A 21088-nucleotide genomic window follows, 5' to 3' on the forward strand; every position below is an offset into this window, starting at 1 on the left:
CATGAATAGGTCATGCAATTACAGCCAGAAACATAACAAAAGTTACAAGAAACAGGCTTCATTCATATAAGAGTATTTAAAAAAATGGGCATACTAACAGACTTGCATGATAAGCTCTCCTTGGGAGACTATAAGAGGCAGAAATGTCACTCTCGTTGTGTGAAACCCACTCCACATAGCTATTGTCAAAGCATACCAAAATCAGTAATATATTTAATGATGTATTGGTAAGGTGTTTGAATCCAAGTCGGATATATTGTCAAAGTGTATCCAGTAAAGGGTCTTTGAACTTGGTTTAAACATATGCTCCAACTTTGAAGGTTTACATCTTATCCAGGAGATTTCTGTCTGCTTTAAACTGTAATGCCTAACGCTCTAGCAGAACTCAAATCAGCCTTTTACTTGTAAATACAATTTAAGTACTAGTAATAAAGAACTGAATTCTGTGTTCCTTGTGCCAGAGTCCGATACTTTCTGACTGGGTTCCTGTAGATGTCCCACAGGAGAAGTAATTATTAATACCAAATTTACTAGAAGATATTTGATGTTACACAGGATTTTACATTAGCAGAGTGATGCAGCAATGTATTTAAATCACAATTCAAGCACAATATAGCAATTGCACTATACAGTTGGATCACAATGTAAATGTGATTCCCATTACCGGTCTGTATATGCTCACTGTCATGGTGCTGGGTGTTACCATTTTCTGGGAAGGAATATGTGGGTTTAAGTTAGCTCAAACCTGTTGCTCTCTTCAAAGTTCAATGTTCAGTTTTTATACTCTGTGTTGGACTGAGCCATATACACACTTCCCATATTCTGCTCTGGCTGGCTTAGGAAGACATTTGCAATCTTCTGATTAACTCAGGGGAAAAAACGTTTACACAAACAGCCGATCCACCCAGCCGATACAGCCATTTATCTAAACCAAAGGCCATCCTATGTTCCCCTTTATGTTGAGATAAATTTGTCTTCCTCTGCAACAGCTATGGGCAGTCACTCCCTAGATTCTTCCCTGAGATTCAAAAGCACAGAGCCCTTACACGTGTCTTCTGAGCTTTCTTCAGTTTCAGGGGTTTATTGGTCAGTCACATCATGCATAGAATATTAAAGTGTAAATTAGAGGAACAGTGCCCTGGTTTACATACAAAATGTACCTCTGTCATCAAGAAGATTTCAGAAGACTTCTAGTGTTTGTTAGGCAGAATGAAGGAACGTCTGCTTAGTGATAGGTCCTCTTCCACGTATGGGATGCCCAAGATTTCTTCTTCTGTCCTAGAAAAGATTAATTGAGCGTGGAGCTCCTTTAAAGTTGTTTAAAGATAAGATCATCGTGGGGTTTTTTGTTTCTTTCTCTGGCATCAGGGAATTCTTGAAACTCTGAATGATAATTTCACATTTGTTTCCCTTGTCTAACACATCCTTTTTAATGAACCAAATCTTAAAAGGTCCCTATGGCCCTTATTCATTACACAAGGGTGATGTGAAGTTTAATTTACAAGTGCAAAGGTAGGGGCTGGTTTGAAATTAGAGTTTATTTTATAATGTACACTTACAGTCATGTTTTGAACTTTACAAGGATGATAGGTTGTAGAAGTTCTATGATATTTAGTTTTGTTTCCTGACTGTGACTGATCTGCCTTAGCTATGAGTTTTTGAGGTCATGTCTACGTAGATATTTTCAGTGGTGCAAGTTCAAGTTTTTATTTTTCTTCCTTATACAATGTTCTTTTTTTTTTTTTTTTTTTTAAATTTAGTTTGATTGAATTTTTACATGGTGCAAGATGTGTAGACAGTCCTTTTTAATGTAAAAATGGTTTATTTTAGTGTAGGTTATTTAATTTTTCTTTCATATAATTCCTCAGGCATGTCACTGTCCAGATAGTAAAGACTTTATGTGATAACCAGAGGATTTTCATTTTTGCAGTTAAAGTAAGGAAACTCTCTACTGTATTTTTATAGTTACAGAATTTTAATATATCCTGAGAAAGTGTGCTGGGTGCTTCTTCTCATAGTTTCACTTCAAAGTGGAGAGTGAGCACATACATCTTTGTATAGTCAGCCTCTGAGCACGGTGTCTTATCTACTGAAGTTCTCCAGAGACAAATGGTCTCAGGAAAAGAGTGAGTTTGACTGTAAGAAACTGAATCAGATAATTATATCTCTGTTGCATTGTTAAGCAATTCTGAATTCCTTTAAGTAGCACTTATATTTCAGTTAAAGCATAACATTTACACTTGAACATGGTGTTGTGTGCAAAGGTGTTCTGCTAAAGAGATGTTTATTTTTGCAGATGAAGCGATGGCCTCGATTTTTGATACAGTATTTGTTGCTATGGGAATAATTACTATAGCTAAAGTAGTGTGTCATGATTCAGATGGAGATTAAACAACAGGAATAGATCAACTGAAGACTTTAAAGATGGTTCTTTGAGTATTTGTCAGTGTGCCTATGTGTTATGCATGAGGGTATGCAATCTTTTGAACAGTGCTGTCAATTGAGCTGCAAATGTATATTGAATTTCCTTGTCATGGCTAGCAGGTTCAATTCCTGCATTTTCTTTTATTCACTCTGACAGCGAGATGTATCCTGTACTATAGTTACGTTGATTTGACGTTTCTTTACCAAAGAATATCAAGAATGCATTATTCACTTTTGTCTTGATTAATTCTTAATTTGGAATGTAAGTTCTATGCTGAAAAGCTGAAAAAAGCAAATGGCACATCAGAGTTCTCACCAGGGAATTCTGCTACGCACCTGTACAGAGTCCTGTTCGTGCACTTACTGGCAGTGAACTGTGAGGAACTGTCAGTGATTTGATCCAGGTTACAGCAGACATAGAAGTAAAGATAGATTTCCTAGCTCCATTTCATGTATTGTACAAAGAAAATGCCTCCATAGACATATATTGTGTTTCATTGGCTGAGCTGAATCTTTCAGATTGACAGTCTTGGGCCATTGGTATCTGGTCTTAGAGTGAGGCCAGTTTATTGCAAAGAAGGTTTGACTCAATAATGATGCGTATTGTAGAGTGTTGTTGGTTGGCGGTGTTGCATAAGTTCATCAGAACTTGAACATTTGTTCATCAAACTTGCTCTACCAGAACTGAGACAACATTCTCAGGCTCTTTCAGAAAAATGCCAATATGTAAGATTTTTCGTGAAACATTATGTTCATAGTGCTTCATGAAACATTACATAATGGTCTTCTAAAGCAGATTTTTGGAGGGCAATGTTTGAATGTCTTTCACTGTGGGAACTGATGCTTCCGCCATGGTTTTTGCAGGTCTTGAGTATTGGGAAATGGCACTGATACGTAGTTGAAGTAGAAAGTATGCCTGTTTATGAGAATGGAGCTTCTGAGATTTTCCAGTCAGTATGGACACCACAAATTGTTCTCCACTCTTTGAGAATCCTCAGTTAAGGTGGATTTTGAATGGAGGCAGCTGGAGGTTGCAGTTGCCTTGTGTCCTTTATACCATTGCATAGAAGCGTACAAAGATGCTGGGCACTTCTATACTTCTAACAGACAAATCTAGTCAAAAAACACTGACCTCACGTCTACCCTGAAACCACAAACACCAAGGTGAGTCAGGAAAATAAATTTATTGTAGGCTAAGTCGCTGACTGCTCTTCAGTTATGTAGTAAGTAATGAAAGGAGTCATTGAAGAGAATAAGAGCAAATGAGAAGTACTGGTTAAATAGCAAAAAAATTCTAAAACCCCCTAAAGTTTTCCATTTTTGGGGGGGGACATAAATAGTACTTTGGAATTATCAAATGGACAAGTGAAGAAAGGCTATAATCTGTGCCAATATGGCAGTGTTTTTTACATCAAGTGATTATGTGCTGTATGCTTTCTGTCAAGCAGTTGGAGAGGTGGTTTTTCTTTCCTTGCCTGTTTTGGATAACGAGATTTTCAGTTTTTATTCATGGTACATAACTTCTCTTACTTCATGGAAGCCAGGAAGGTAACTCCACCTGTACAACCTGAGAAGCTGACCTGGAAATTCTGTCAGTGATATTGGTGCACCCTGGAAAAAGCACACAAAGTGAAACTGCCCAGGGTCTTCTGATATAGAATATTTGCATAGAAGATTACATATTCTACCTGGTGAGAAAGTTGTTGAAGGCAGCATTGTTGTCATATTCTGTAATGGGACTCATGTACCCTGTAACTTTTAATATCAATTTCTTTTGACATTTTATGATTTCAGTGTGTAAGTGGGTGAATGCTGATTATGAGGAGATGAACTAATATTTCTGAAGCCCTTGAAAGATGATAAATTAAGGTCGAGGTTGCCTAGAAATTCTTGAAGAGAACTGAAATTCACAAGCCATATGGTAGCGATAACGGAGGATCAGACAAAGCTTATATCCCTTAAGAACATCCATTCTTTCTATTCTTAATTTTGTATACTGTTAGAGTAACAGTCCTTTAAGAAGTACTGGGTTAGCTAGTCTCCCTCTGAAAGGAGGAGGGATATTTTTCCTTTCCTGGCTGTACTTCTGGGCTTGTTTTGATGGAGAATAGTGAGAGATTACAAGGTGTAATACGCAGGAGGATGACATCAGAGAGCTTGGGTGCCATAGTTCATGCAAAAAGACTAAGAGACTGCAGTAAGGAGCATTGAGAAGACAGTCATACCTCAAAGCAGGTAGAATGCATAATTAGAGATGTTAGAGATCAGAGGCAAATGAGGAGGATTTGCTTCTACTCAATAACTAACTGGACGTAGTTGCTCTAAACATATTGTAAAGGAGAAAATAAATTTATTAAAATAGTGTTAAATTTTTTGGAGGTTGTGGAAGATGCAGTCTGGTACATCTACATATGACACTTGGTCCCTGGCTTCATTTGGAATGAGGTTTGAAAATAAACACAAAGCTCTTGAAAGCAACAAAATGTTGTAAGAGTGCTGCCAGCTTTATTCCTGGCTCTTGCATTCTTTTCACTGCTTTGGTCTGGAAAGGATTTGTAAAGATCATACAAGAGAGAACTGAAATTGTGGAGTTTATGTGTAATTAAGATATAAATATCGTCCTCATCAAAAGTAGAACCAATATGGTCATGAACTCAGCAATGTGCTGGAGGCAGTGGGAAACCAGAGCACTATGTGAGAGAACTAGAGCTATCGTCCTATAATTGATTCCAGAACTGGAAATCCAAAGATAGATTTTTGACTAAAGAAGAGCATAATAGGCTGAGGTTTAGGGTGAAGACTTCAACCCTCATGGGAGAATTATTCAGCAGTGATAAGGAGTGGTGCAATCAAAGGATGTCAGTTTCAAAGTGGATAATAGATATGGACGATGTAAGTTACAAACCTTCACAACAAATATTGTGTTCCTCTTTGTTTTCTTCATAAGGCACAATCAAGCCCTGAATTCTCTGTGAGATCACAACTATAGTGAAAATACTTAAAATAATGACAGTATAAGCTCCTGAAAGAAAATAATGTCAAAGAAAGAATTCAGAAAATAAGTTAGCAAAGATGAAGCCGCTTGTGAGACTGTTCTGTAAGGGAAAATTTAAATCGATAGAAATGGAACTAGAGGCATAGATTTGAGAGGTCTTTAGTTTACAGTTCTGGAAAATTGCAAGCAATAGAAAAAATATGATTAGACGATGTTTTTAACTAAAAGCTTAGTTAAGCTTTTAACTTAAAAAGTAAGTAATTCAGAAAGCTATAAAAGTGATGCTGGCATTTTATATTTTCATCTCTTCCTTGTGTTCAGCTATTTCTTCAGTGCTATTCTTTTGCAGCTACATAATACACCATAAAGCTCTGCTACTGAATATTGATTTGGTGACAGCTTTTTTGCAGATATTTTGTGTTTATCCTTCTACCTGGATTATTTGCAAATGTTTATTGAATTGATATTAGTTCTCTTGAGAGACTATAAAGAACGCAATAAAATTCACATGCAAGATATATTAATTAATTTATTTTTGCTACATTTGGCTTGCTTGTAGACAAATATTTTAATCCATATTTTATTCAACACTGATAAAAATGCTATCAACTTTATAGGGCTTTTGTAGCAATGTGTGACAATTTATCATAGGAGGAGACCCATAAAACCTCTGCTTTTGGGTAAAGTGGATGAAGGCAGTCATGGGCTGAAGGAATGTGATGATTCAGCTTAATGTGCTTCATTAAACATTTCACTGTTGTTGGAATTTTCTTCTGAAACAAACAATTTTTCTTAAATACATCATTAGAAAAGGACTGTATGCTATAGACCTTTTTTTGTTATCTGAAAGTTCTATTCAGTAACTTTCCACATTTTCTTTCCCACATTCACATTATTTTAATTATTGTAATTGACACCTAGATGCCTTCTCATTGATCATGAAAGATTTAATAAGCACTGTCCACTTGAATGAACAGAACCACAGACCTCGTCATTAATCAGAGCACTGTATAAGGACGCCATTCAGAAAAATATACTTAATATCTGTCAGCAATGCTTTCCTTTCTAGAATGAAAAGACATTTTCCTCGTCATAATCTGTGTATTTCGCAGGTGGCAAAGTCACTAGGTTGCCTGTGAAGATACCTTGAGATTTCCAACCAGCTAAAACATGTGACTGGGCTGAAATTCTGGTGTTAATAACTGGATCATTAATAATTATGCTATTGATTTCAGTCGGGCAAGGGTTTTACTTAGACCCAGTGTCCTTTTCACAGCTTTTCCTTTTCCACATCTTTCTCAATAGCAAATGACTACATTTTTAGATTACTCCTATTGAATAAGCTATTTCTCTTTGAGTTTCGGTCTGATTTTATTTCCCAGCTTCTGTAGAAGCTTTTAATTTTATAAAGTCAGCTGTGTGGAGTCCTGCACAGAAACACTGCTAATAAGTAAAACAAACTTTTCTAACATCCAGAACAGATCACTGATATTACCAAATAATATTTTCCATACTGGGATCCAGCATGCATGTCTAGCTACATCTTAGATGTGATTGTTCCCCATTACTCCCTGGCTATAATGTTTGTCTCTTGTCATTTTCCCTTTGGAAAATGAGTGTCATTTTTCCATAAAGAGTTGAGAGATGCCATTCTGCGTGAACAGAGTGATTTGTCTGGTGCTGCTTGGCAGGATGCAACATGTTCCATCTGTAAGGAATTTAGGGCAGAGTCTACGGAGGGATAGGGGGTAGAGGCTGGAGGAATTAAGGAGTGGGAGAGTGAGATGTAATGTTTTGAATATGAATACAAATTGTAAACAGTAGAGCTAGTGGCATACTTTCTTATGTTGTATGTGGAGCACTCAACTCATGACACAGGTGTCAAAGCACTTTTTTATGTGCTTGTCCTGATGGATAATTCTTTTAGACTTCCGCATTTGTATTCACACTTCTTACAAGATTGTTTTATCTTCATTGTTAGCGCATGTGACAAAATCATTGTTGTTTGTCTTCATTCCAGGACTACAATTAACCAATTGTTTGTTTTCTTTAAGAACTGCCTGAGACTACCTTAATTGAAGAGAAAGTTCAAGAGACAGAGACATGGGCCAGGCCTCTGGTCTACCTTTGGCAGACAAGAGTACCCAATTTCAATGCTGAAAAAGAATACAATGCAGCTTGTGCAAAAAAAGAACCACACTGTGCCATTTGCACTCTTCTCATGCCATACTACAAGGTAACCAAGATCCTACCCAGCTATTTCATTTTCAGTAAAGTAGAAATAAGATAAGCTCATGCATTTGATTTGTATGAGAAGTAAATAAAGTCACTATTGTTAAAATTAGAACTGATACTCTTCACCTGCTTTTATCCTTGGTTGCAGACAGTGTACACCTTCTGCTAGGGTTAGTGTAGGATTGGTGTTAGTCTATGTGTGCTTGCCCTTGAAGTTATACTTTTTCAGGTGGTGAATCTACGCAGGTTTGTATGTTTTAGCTATTTCCTTATATGTCCATCTTCAAATGCTTTTTATCAGAGCCTCTTCTGTATCTCCTTCCTGCGGTGTTGAAGAAATAAGTGTTTTCACAGTACTTAGGCCTTCTCAGAAATAATATTCCCATAGAAAGAGTCTAATGCAGAGCACAGTTTGATACTGGCTTGTGGAATTCCTGTGTCAAATGTCAGCTAAAAATGCTGCCATAGCACTATGGTACTAATTCTGAAGCTGCTAAACTGGAACCCCCTCAGCACGGGAACTAGGAAGAAAACTTTTATTGCACTGCACCCAGTTAAAGGGCTCAAAGGGAGACAGAGGTACAGTATCACTGAACACTGCTGCAATAATACTAGTTTGCAGGCTGAGTGCTATTCTATATTTCACAGTTATTTGAACTATCAAGGAACTATAGAATGACTGTGATAAATACCTAGAAGCAGTTAATTTTCTCATAAAACTGTTTCATTGTTAGTGCAAGAGCTGGGAGGGGACAAGTCATTTCATCATTGTCAAAAGGAAGAGTACATAAGACTTTCCTTTCTTTTACTTAAATATAAATTTTGTTTATTTTCCAGCCAGACAATCATGATGAAGAAAGTCCTACTTTTGGGGAAGCAAACTCAGCAGAAACATTGATGGCTGAAAATGAAAAGACTAAACCTCTTATTCCAGAGATGTGTTTTATTTATAGTGAAGAAAACACTGAAAACTATCCATCAAATGCTTTTATTGAAGAAGATGGAACAAGTCTTCTGATTTCCTGTGCAAAGTGTTGTGTACGGGTTCATGCAAGTAAATAAACTAATTGTTCAGTTGGCAGAAATGTAATTTCAAATTTTGTTTTACTGGTACATAATAGTTAACTAGGCTTCTAGTATGTCTCTAAAAGTACTTGAAGAACATTTTCATATGCAATGCTTCAATTACTGGCTACATTTTTTTAAAAAACTGTTATATTTTCTATTACTTGTTAATAATTGCTGTGAAAATAGTGAAGAATTAACTTTTCTGTAAACTTCCAATAATCACAATCTTCTGATTCTTCTTTCAATTCTGAGCTATTAAATTCCTCTTTTACCTCTCATATTTTAAACCACTGTGTGATGTTAGTATGTCCTTATTAAGTAGCCAGGGTGAAATCATGCTGGATTTGAGGACTTGTGAATATTGCTGTTGACTTTAGATATGCAGTAATTTCATTCACCTTGCATTCATTTTTATTTCAAGAGTGACTGATGAATGCATGGCTTTTCTGCAGTATCTTCTACAGACAGCAGGACTGGAGAAGTTAGCTCTAAGAAGTCCATGTGAAATTCTTACATGGAAGTGCAGTATAATTGCATAGAATAAATGACAGTACGTTAATTCAAATTGTACATTATTACTGCAGGGAGAATTGGTGACTTGCTGTTGAACTGACAGAAAATAATAAATTCCCTGGGGTTTGTTTTTTTTGGGTGTTTGGGGTTTTTTTTATTGCTCGTTTGTTTTGGTTTTGTAGATTTTTTTTTTTTGAGTTTTGGGAAGAGTGTGTGTCTAATTTACATTTCATAGACTATGGAATTAACAGTAAGTCTAGACTGGAGAAGTCTCCTTGGTCACAGGAAATGTGTTTGTGTTACTAGTGTTTGTATGTAGTTGAATCGTATGACATCATAGACAGAAAAGCAGAATATATTAACCAATCCAGTTCTCTTATTCTAGGTTGCTATGGTGTTCCTTCTCATGAAATCCATAATGAATGGTTGTGTTCTCGATGCAGAAAAGAAGCCTGGACAGCTGTAAGTTTCACACATTGCTTGGTTACCTAACACATTAAAGATGAAGGAAAAAAAAAGAAAAAGAAGCACATACATGATTGCATGTGGAATGTAGCCTGTGTATTTTTTCTGAACACACACTTGCTGGGGAAAAATTATTTGTAAAATATGAGTAGATTTCAATGTAAAATGTAATAACATTTTGATAGACAGAGTAGGTTTATCCACTCAAGAAAAGGATTGCCTAACAGAATATACTTGCGTGTAAAACATTGTTCATCACTGTTCAAAACTGAAAATTTAAATGCACATTAGAGAGAGAAAAAATGAGATTTCCTCTAAATATTTTAGACTTTTGGTATATACATGTGAGCAGCTGGAGAATAGAGAAAGGCAAAGAGAATAATAAATTACAATCAAGAATGAAATTGTTCTTTTACAGCATTTAAGGTTTACTGAGCTGTATAAGAACAAAAAGGTTTCACTTGTGAAGCTCCTAAAAGCCTATTATTTTATTTTTGAAAGAAGTATAAAATAGTTTTATACAGCAAGAATAAATACACAAGTGATCAGTAGTTCACAGAAACCCTAAACATATACTTTAAAAAAAAAAAAAAAAGTTCAAAATCTTACATTTCACCAATCTATCAGTTGCCCTGCTAAGTCATCTAATATTTGCATCCCTTAAAACAGATTGAGGAAATGTGATAATCAGTTTTGATGGCAAAATAGCTTTTCTTCATTCAGTTGTTGAATTAAAAGCAGTTATTTTAGGTGCCTTAAAAATGTAAATCCTTAAATGACATCACAAAATTTTAGATATGTTGAAAAAGAAATGAGAATTCAAACTACTGGAAAATACAATATCGCTTTATCAAACATCACTTCTTGCAATTATGAAAGTCACCTGTAAGAAATTCACAATCATAGCATTAGCAAACTCAAAGTAACAACAAATATAAACACGTTGATTTTCCTTTTGTACACTGTCAACATTTTAAGGTTCTTTTGTGAATGCTAAGACTTAAGGAAACAAAAGAGGAACTGGTATTTTTAATCCACATATTACCTAAGCTGGGGAAAACAAAAGGAAAAAAGTGACTTAGAACTGCTCATTACAAAGATACGGTCCATCTATAATGTTTAGTCCTGTGCTCTCTCAGTGCATAGGTATTAAAATATTTATTGAATCAATTTCTATCTCTGTAATGTGTTCTTATTTTAGTAGGAAAGGCATTCTTACTAGGTAAAATCCAATTTTCATCTTTCATTGGTAACCAGAAAAACTTGTTACAGCTTCCTTATCAGACAATCATGAGTTTCAGGATGTCCTGAACTACTTTTGTGGCGACTGTTCTAGAGTAAGGGGAAGGTCGAGGGGAAAAGCATAAGTCTGTGCTAGCAAGTGACAGGTTGCCATTAACTCGAAACCTAATTATGAGTTAAACAGGGTTAGAAAGCCCTGCTAACTCTATCAAAAAGTTTTGTTAATTTCTTTTCAGGGGAGATACAGCTATGATGTGCAAGTATGGGAATTCTAAGTAGAGCATTCTTATCCATGAAATACCATGCATGACAGCAATAGGACTGAATCAGATGTTTTTGTTAAAAACACCAAAAAATTTAGAACGTTGCCTTGGAATCTGATGTTAACTGCAATATAACAGTAACATATTAGTGGTGAAATTTGGAGAAAGTCTTTATCTTTTGACTATAGTGCATTTTTAAAAATCAAAAGTCACTGAAAAATAGTAAAACAAAATTCAGTCTTATAATTTGTTAATGCTGTGTTATAGAAAGGATTCTAAAATTGTTCCGGGGTTCTAATGTTATTTGACAAATGTTCTTGAAGAAGAGGACATTCAGATAGTGCAGCGGTAGGTGAAAGATAAGAGCAAAAATAGTGAGATAATGATTGTCTGACTCATTTATTTTCACTATTGGGCAATAAAGGGGGAATTGGGAAATATGATAGAAAAAGGAAAATGTTGGGGAGAAGATTGAAGCTTGACTTGACTGGGATTTTTCTTTGACAGACTTTTAGGGGAAAAATTCGCACCCAAGGACAGCGTTAATGTGAGAATTATGCACATTTTACTGAATAGGTTTAGTTTTATTCTGTTACAATGCATATAAGTTTCTGAAAATAAGGAAGATCTGAATTTTAGGGAAAGTACTTTTTGGCTAAATTATTTGAGAAGATGAGATGAAGCAGTGGAAGAGATATCAAAAACATACAGAAAATAACTCAATGGAAATTTTACGTAAAGAGGTTTTAGTATTGGATTTTTGCAAAAGCACACTCTAGGAACTGGAGAGAAGACTCAGTGGATTTCTGGAATTTTATGTGTTAGGTAACAAGAGGGTGATAGGAGTGAAATGAAGCACCATTTTCACCGTGCAAAGGCTAGACAGTATGTGTTGCCCACTTGGACAATTTATTTAATGTAAGCTTTGGCTATCATATATTTAACTGAATTGCTGTGATTTTGTATGTGTATTGATTACTGTACAGCTAAATCGTTAGTGCTGACAACTTCGTCTTTCTATAGCTCTGATTTGGTAACCTGAGTGAAATGAATTGATGCCCCAGGAGAGCTCTTCATTAAGATATGTTTGTGGAATACAATTCACATTCTTAATGTCATAAGTTGTCATTCAGTTGGGAAGTTTTAATGAAATGTTGAAGATTGAATAGACCCTCACTAGTATTAAATTTACTTAAAACTTGTCCTCCATAGTCTGCTATCTTGTATTCTTTGTTATTACATGTCGTTCACATGTCAGTGTGAACTGTTCATTGTCAGCTGGAAGACATAAGAGTGATAGACAGTAGGCATCTGCTACCCAAGTTAAATAGCAAAAATCCAGCGGTTTCAAGGATGTGAATGACTCTGTTATTTACTCATATGTGAATGATACCCAGTTCACTTTTTCTATTTTTAATAGTAGGGTCTTTCAAAACTCTTGAGATGCTGAAGCAATCTCAGAGCTATCGGTGATTATCTCTGAGAGTTTGCAGAGCTCAGGTGAGGTGCCAGCAGCCTGGAAAATTTCACATTGCTTTTTAAAAAGGCAGGAAATGGGTGACCCAAGGAATTATGTGGCAGTCAACCTATCTTGGATTCCAAGAGAAATACCAAACAAATGATGAATCTATCAATTTCTAAACAGCTAGACAATAACAGAGTACAAAGTGATATGCATTTAAGAACAAACCAACTATTTTTTTGCTGTGACAGCTGATGAGAATAAGGAATAAGCAGATTTCATGCATCCTAACTTTCAGACCCTTTTGATAGTGTTTTAAATTCTGATATTCAAGTGACAGTAGAGATACGATGTGAATCAAGAGTTGCCAAACATACAGGAATATGGATTTGCTTTCAACCCCCAGTATCTCGGGCCATCAGCCATCATTCTCAGCAGACTCTTAAAATCACTAAGAGTGATAAATTTCTGTGCATCATTTGCTGATTACTTTTCATGTCCTTATGGAACACACATGGAAATCTAGACTGTTCTACTTTAAGCTGTTTAAGATGATTGTACAGGAGATGGGGGAGTATTAACGATTAATAAGAAGCATTCCTGATGCATTTTCCATAAGTACCAAGGACCTTGGGCATTTTGTAGGCTGGGGTTTACTAATTTGGGTTAGGATTACTGTTTTGGATTGGATCTAATTACTGTTTTGGATTGGATCGTACTATTTTGTAGGATAATAGTAATATTACTATATCGAGTAAATGCTGTAAAATAAATCATATGGAATTCAACAGAGATAGGTACAATACTTAGAGAGGAGTTATCAGTTATGCACATATAAGACGGGAGTCCTTACCTAAGCAGTGGCTCCTGCTGCGAGCTGCAGTTGTGACCACTCTGGTCACAAACTGAACATGAGTCATCAGTTCTACAGAACCTGAAGCATCACACCAGGATGTTTAATCCTTCTACTGGAAGTAAAGCCTGAAAAACACATGGAACAATCTTTCTGCTCTCTTCAGCTTTGATGAGAGCCCAGCTGATGAACTGTGTCTAACAGTGAACGCCTGTGTTTCAAAAAAACATGAGCCTGAATGGGATGGAAGAAAACAAGAGGTGCAATTGAAATTGCAAAAAAACAAACCCAAAATTCTTTTAATTGTTTCTGATAGACCTCAATCATTCCATAAGGAAGGACTGAAAAGAATTAATCTTCTTAATATAGCCAGGGGAAGACAGAAAGGAAATAAGTAGCATTCTCTCATGTAAAATTATATGTGTATGGCAAAGAGGTACACAATCAATTGCCATTCTCTCATTTTAGGGACAAGATGACTTGCAGCAGCTTTAAACTGCCTCAGTAGAAGTTTCTGTTAATACCAGGAAATTTTGTGAATTTTTATTTCTAAAAATAGTGAGCTACTGGAGTAGGATATATAGACATTTTGTAGAATCTACTCCTTCACGATTTTTAAAAACATGTTGGACAAACATTTGTCAGGGATAGTTAAGAAGACTTGATTGTGCCTTAAGGCAGAAGGATAAAATAGACACAGGTTTCTTTTTTCTGTGGTTCTCTTTTGCCTGTTTGAACAGTATTATTCATTGGAAAGCAATGTGACTGCAGTTCTCTTTGGAGAAAAAATTATCAGTTTCATATGCAACTTCAATGTATTAGTGTATTTTTGGTTGTATGGAACCTCATTGCTGACATCAGCATGATTAAAAATTGCTGATACTTATTTGGGTCCTATTTGTCATTTTAGGATCATGTTTTTATCTCTTCAGAATTTGGACAATAACCTTAGGTTATCCTAACAGCTTTGACTTCAAAACAGTACAATACTTTTATCTAATCTTAGCATTATACTTAAGATAAATGTCGTTCTCTTTTAACCAATCTTCTGTACATCTATAAAAAAAGACAACTTAATTGAATATACTGCTGCCCAGAGTACTACTTTTGCTTTTAAAAATCTGCAGTTTAGGTTAGTTGTGCCAACCAGCAGCTGAAAGTTTTATGCTACCTTTGAGTTATATGCATATGTTTCTTTTATGAATCAGTTTTTTAATTTGTATAAAGTTTTCTATAGCTATTGCTATGCATAAGATATTTTAATTGTATGTTAAATTGCTGTGTAGTACCATAAGTCTCTCTGGAGAGGGAGACGTAATTAAAGAAAATTACTTATTTGCAGGACCTTTTTTTACTGTATGCAATATAGAGTGAGTGTATTTTACATTCCAACTAACACGGTTCAGACTTCAAGTTTCTACATAAAGCAAATGAAAAAGATCATATTAATCTAAATTCTTGTTCAGCATAAACATTCCTAAAACTGCAGCTGTTGCAGAAGATGTGAAACTGAGATTTGACTCACTGTAGGAATTATATATCCACATGCCTTCAAAAATTCAATTCGTGCATTAGAAGAGTGCACAAAATGAGAAGGTTTAGTCATCAGAATATACCTATTCCCTGAAGTTCCAACTTCCCGAACGTCTGAAATTGTTTTCCTTCCTCTTCACATTGATTCCTAGAAGGAGGAGATTTAGCTGAGGAAGACCTGTCTGAGGAATTTGCTTCTGGGTGAGGCTTTAAATCCTGAAGGGAAGGTTGAGTGGAAAACAAGGAGAAAGAAAAGTTTTGTGCGGTGGAAAATAAAATGGAAGTTATGAAACATTGGTACAAACCTTGGTTCAAAGTTCAGAATTCATTTCTTAGGAGGGAAAGTTCCTTCTTATTCCTCTGCTTACAAAATTAAGTATTGGTTTTAGTTTTGTTAAATGATACTTTCTTAAACTCCCGGCAGTTATGTTAACTTTATAGAAAATTTGGTCTCTACTAGGTTTTTGTATATCAGTATGATTTTGCAAAGCACTGAAATGTGAGAGCACTACAGAAATGAGAGCTGCATTAATAGCTATATGAAACTGTTATTATGTGTGAATCTCAACTATGAACATCATTAAAGGATAGAAATAGAAAAATGCCTCCGTGGACTCAGATTTACAGAGCCAGACTTTTCTTTGATGGAGATTCCAGTTTATATTATCAGAGGAAACTGCCTTTGAGATTCAGAAGCATACTGTTTTCTTGCAGTTGCAACCTCTCTAAGTAGCTGAAATAGTATGCTTTACAACATTTTATGTCAATTTTCACCTGCCAGGGTGTACTTGGATCCATGATAACATAACATATCTTTATATTCTGCTAGGCACTAGGTCCTGTTTGATAATGATTATTGACAAAAGAGAAGAGTGATACCGAATTTGTCTATGCTAATGGACATAAAATAGCTGTAAATCAATCCCCTAAAACAATTAAAAAATCAAATAATATTAAATAAGTCATCTGCATGGCTCCTGAAAATGTAACTGTATTCATACAAAGTGCCTTGATTGAGAACAAATGCATCATTAATCTTAAATGCTTCAGCTAAAGAAAACTAGTGAAGTCAGGAAGAATAATGACTGGCATTATAGAGAAGGCAACATACTGTACAATGTGCAAGGATGTGGTCACCTAGTAGCTATAGTATATAAACGTAAGTACCTTTATTATTTAGAGGACAAAAAGATTTGGGACAAGAAAGAGTTAGAAAGAAGAATGGGTAAGGAAACAGGTAAATGCACTTCAATGCCTTACTTCATAGTAACCTAGCTATTAATAAGGCTACTAAGGAAGCTGCACGACTTTTCACACTTTATTCTAACCCTCCATAGCACTCCAGAAATAGTTCAGCTCCTAACCTGGTCAGTTGGCACTGATTTTGAGAACAGATCCTATGTTGAATAGCATTTTTTTTTTTTTTTTTTTTGTAGATGAGCTTTTTTGTGCTTTATATTTTACTACTGATATTCAGACTTTTGGTTTGTTTGTATTTTGTGGTTAGAGTAGCCCATTACTTCAGTTGAAGGATTTTTTTTTCTTTTTTTTTTTTCCCAAAGGCATCAGAGAAGTGGCACATAAGAGCTTTCCACATTTCAGCTCAGAAACTGCCCTATTTCACCCAATTGAAAATAATGATTTCAAACAACCTTTTATAGTGGTGCCTTTCTCACTGATACAGTGTCAGCATTTCCATTATAAACTCCTGTTTTCAGAGCCTGATAACTGCCAAAATTAACTCACTACATGTGAGTTGGTATACAGTGTCTTAATTTTCAGACTGATTAAAGCCACCAAGCTTTAAAAGCATTTGGATATTGTTAATAAAAAGAAATTATTGGCCATGAAAACCTGGCTATAGCAGGAAAGGTTAAAACCTTAAGTTTTCCATGTTTTTCTTCTTTCTTTTCAGAAAAGTAAGGTCTGATTTATTTTTTTTAATTTTTATTTTATTTATTTTTAAAATCTGGGTTTTCCTAAACCTTCTCTGCAAAAAGGTGACTTACTGGGAGAATTACTTATAAATGCTGATGGTAACCATGTGTGGACTCAGAGGTGGTGAGCATGATATGTCTTTCTTATTTTGGTATTAGTCTAGTAACAGGATATGTATTGCTTGTAAAAACGAGTCTTTGGCACAACATATTTTAATAGGTTTGCAAATACTGAGTTTTCCTGATGCTGACATGGAAACCAAATTGAAGACTGTTAAAGACGGAAAATATCTTTTTAACCTAAGGGCCATAATGCTCAGACTCAAAGTCTATGTTGACCTTGGATTCCCTTCATTGCAGTTCACCAAGTCAACTTTTGCCACTGATATCCATGTAAAAAGGCCTGATAGCTTTGGGCACCTCCAGGTGTGTTGGTATTATCATCTTACCAAGGAAGGGGTTGTCCATTCCCTGCAGGGTGAAGCAGGATTTCAAGCAGTTGCAGCTTTGAATCTGGCCCTGCTTGGAGCTGGGATTGGACCAGAGAACCTCCACCAGCCTCGTCCAATCTAAATTTGTCCTCAAAGACCATATCTGATCTCTAGAAGTACTGCTGCAAAATCATTGAAAGGAAAAAAATCCTGGAAATAGCTAGTAGCAGGATATCCTGGCCTGCCCAGCTGCTGTTAGGCTGCTTTCTTGAAGATATAAATTTTCGTCTAAGGATGTTCAGGTTTAAAGCTAATATTTACTGTCACATCCAAACATTGTCTTATAATAATGGGAATAATCCTACATGTATTTTATCAGTAGACATACAATCATTCCATTTTTGCTTGTGTGTTTGCTAAGCGTTTAGCCTCAGCGTTATCCTCTGGCAGGGATTTTCACAGTCTCATTATATTTTGCAGGAAGAATGATCAGTTTTCTATTTTGTACCTGATTTCAATGCTTATTTATTTATTTTTTAAAACAGCTAATCTCATTCCTTTTGACTTCACTTCAAAGCGGAAGTTGCCTGTAATGTTTCTTGTCTGGATACTTGGGAACAGTCACTCTTACTACTGTAAACATTTTCTAAAACTGAGTGACCAATAACCACTATTGCAGGAAGTATTTCATATTCAGTAATGTAACAAATTCCATTTCATACTTTATACATGGTTTTTTTAACTCAGATTTGCACAGTCTAGTAAGAAAGGCCACGTAGGCCCCCCTGCTTGTGTTTTGATTCTTATTTCAGTCTCAGCCCTGCCAATTCCCGTTCCTTCTCCAGCTGCAGAAATCTCTCTCTACTCCCATTCCCTATCTCACCGCTCTTCCATGTCCTTTTCCAAGTCTTCTTATCCCAGCCAACTCTCTCCTGCTTTTTGCATTCTTGTAGATCACTGTTCTCAATAATGCTATGTCATGGACGGCACAGCAAAAGACTACTTGCTCTGTGTATTGTTGCCTCAGCCTGGAATGACCTGAGAGGTGCAATTGCAAGGAAATTTTTGGCCATCCCTGAATCAAGGGCAGAGCAGATTGAATGTTTGTGGGATTAGGCTACTAAAATGTAGAAATTCAGTAGCTGATGAGTTATGAACTTTAAATTCTCAAAGGTGGATGTCTTGAACAGATTTGAATGCATCTGAAAGAGTAAAATGTTCATCCATAGCAGGTGTGGCCACCTTGAGTTTCAAGAACCTACTTGAAGCTTGCAGCCAAAGATGTGTCTACATATTAAATAAATATTAACCCATGGTGGATTTCCCTTTTGTGGAATTACTCTGAATCCTTAATCAGTGTGAACTTCAAGCATCTACAAAATGCTAAAAGAATTGATAATGGTTTATTCTGTTGGACAGAGTAAGATTTTATTGGTAATATTTTCTAAAAAAAAGTTGAAATGCTTTTCTCAAAGTTCCTATTGTTAGTAAAAATTGTGGCATTGTTGAGGCAGGTGATGGTGGAAATTTGACAGTGTTTATATACAAATTAAGATTGTGAGTTATAGTGGTAGCATCTAGCAACTCTGTTAAGAAATGGTGCTCCCAGACAGGAAAGTGTGTTTTGTAAAGTATGAATCCTTTTACTAGGATTTACCCTCAATTTGTCTGTAATTTCTTATTTTGTTATTTTTGTTATTTTTGTCTCTAAAAAAACAGAAGCTTGTCTCTGAAAAGCTAATTTTAAGGTAATAACTTGAAGCGGATACAGTAATGGTCTCTGAATTAAATTAAATAATCTCAAAAACTATTTTATGAGTGAAAATTATTCCCCTGATGTGGAAAGATTAAAATATTCATTAGTGGACTATTGCTGAAAATAACATTTTCAAATGTGTTAAGAGAAACACCAAAGTTTTTCTCTTTACACAAGGATAAATATAGACACAAATATAAATAAGCTGGGGAAATGAGATAGCTGAAAAGGCAGCAATGCCATATCCAAATGCGCATCTGTGTTAATACTATTAGGAAATGTGACCTTGGGCATTACAAGGCCATTGAGAGAGAAAGTGGAAGGCTAAGGGTATCTATTTTCAGTTCAAAGGTTCCTCTCTGAAAACCCACCTGAGTGGCTGGAAGAAAACAAAAGATGTTTATCAGCCTTAGCCATACAATTTGTATCTATTTGACTTAACTGTGGCAAAGTTCAAGATCAGATGTCTGTTTCAATTATCTACTTTTAAATGAGACTAGTAGATCAGCATTATTGTGACACAGCTTTGTAGCAGCTGACTCTTAAAATTGAAAACAACTGTTCCGATCCCTTATTAGAAATATTTGGGAAAAAAACCCCAAAAAACCAAAACCAAAAACCTGTTCTAACCACTTTTCTTAGATTTTTGAGTGTTTTTAGACACACAGGGATAATAGTTGATGAAAAAAACATGTAAATATATTGTTAACTGGGTAAATAGTGTCCTACTTAGTGCTGAAGACATTATCAACACTTGCAATGCTTCAAACCACTAGCCAAAATGTATACTTACTTGAAATGATTCATTCTGGTATCACTGCTAAATAAAGCTGCGATAATAAAGTTGTCACAATAACTTAATAATAATAATAATAATAATAATAATAACAACAACGATGATGATGATGTTTGGTGAGTCTATTCTATTTGTTTTTCAGAATTGCAAACCATACAAACACATGAAAATTCAATTAAATTGGTATTATATATGATGTATACTGCAGTGTATACTTAGCAGTGCCAAGTAACAGGATTTTCCTCATATCTAGGTATCTTTTCTAAAACATTTTAAAATGTATTTTGTGAAGCTTTAAAATGGCAGGTTACATAGAATAGTAACATCTGCCATAATGAAGCAAACCAAAGTCTATTCTAGCCTGTTAACCTCTCCCTAGCACAGCCAGAAATGAATACCTGGGGAAGAATATAAGTCTTGGGCAAGCATTCCCTAATGCTCTCTCAATCACCTACAGTATGCAAATAAGAAACTGCCTTAGCCAAAGGCAGTATCTTTGTATTTACTAAGTAAAAGCTAAACTTTGTCAGATTTTTCTTCCATGAACTTATGCAGCTTCTTTTTCAACTGGTGTAAAATTTAGCATCCACTTCTGGCAAACAGTCACCTACTCTGAAGAACATTTTTGTTTGTTTGTTTTGAACCTGCTGCTTTTTGTTTTCCTTTGATAGCAACCACTTAGTTATTGTATTCTAGTACTTAGTCAAGCCCTTTTCCAGGTCCCTCATGATTTTACTGGCATCTCTCAAACACCATAATGTCTCCTCTTTCCTGGCCTGACCAACGGCACCCTGCTTAGTTATCCCTTGTGCAGAAGCTGTTGCAGCTGATGTTAGCTGAATGCAAGCTTGCCTTTTTTTTTTTATTTAAAAAAAAAAAAAACATAGCATCGTAGAATCATAGAGTCGTTAAGGTTGGAAAAGACCCTTAGGATCATCAAGTCCAACCGTTAACCTATCACTGCCAAGTCCACCACTAAACCATGTCCTCGAGCACCATGTCTATCCATCTTTTAAATACCTCCAGGGATGGAGACCCAACGACTTCCCTGGGCAGCCTGTTCCAATGCTTGACCACCCTCTCAGTGAAGAAGTTTTTTCTAATATCCAGCCTAA

The 21088-nt window shown here is 35.6% G+C and overlaps 1 protein-coding gene across 1 annotated transcript in view; it reads left to right on the forward strand.

Moving 5' to 3' along the window:
• Positions 1-21088, forward strand: part of KDM4C (lysine demethylase 4C) — a gene marked incomplete at its 3' end in the record, with an annotated part of 291227 nt that overhangs the window by 176172 nt on the left and 93967 nt on the right. The window contains exons 13-15 of the mRNA XM_082335703.1: positions 7474-7655; positions 8492-8708; positions 9621-9697. Of these exons, the coding sequence (XP_082191829.1) occupies positions 7474-7655; positions 8492-8708; positions 9621-9697 (476 nt within the window). The remainder of the gene's footprint in view (positions 1-7473; positions 7656-8491; positions 8709-9620; positions 9698-21088) is intronic.

Source organism: Platalea leucorodia (assembly GCF_965183815.1).
Source record: "Platalea leucorodia genome assembly, chromosome: Z".
NCBI classification, from domain to species: Eukaryota; Metazoa; Chordata; class Aves; order Pelecaniformes; family Threskiornithidae; genus Platalea; species Platalea leucorodia.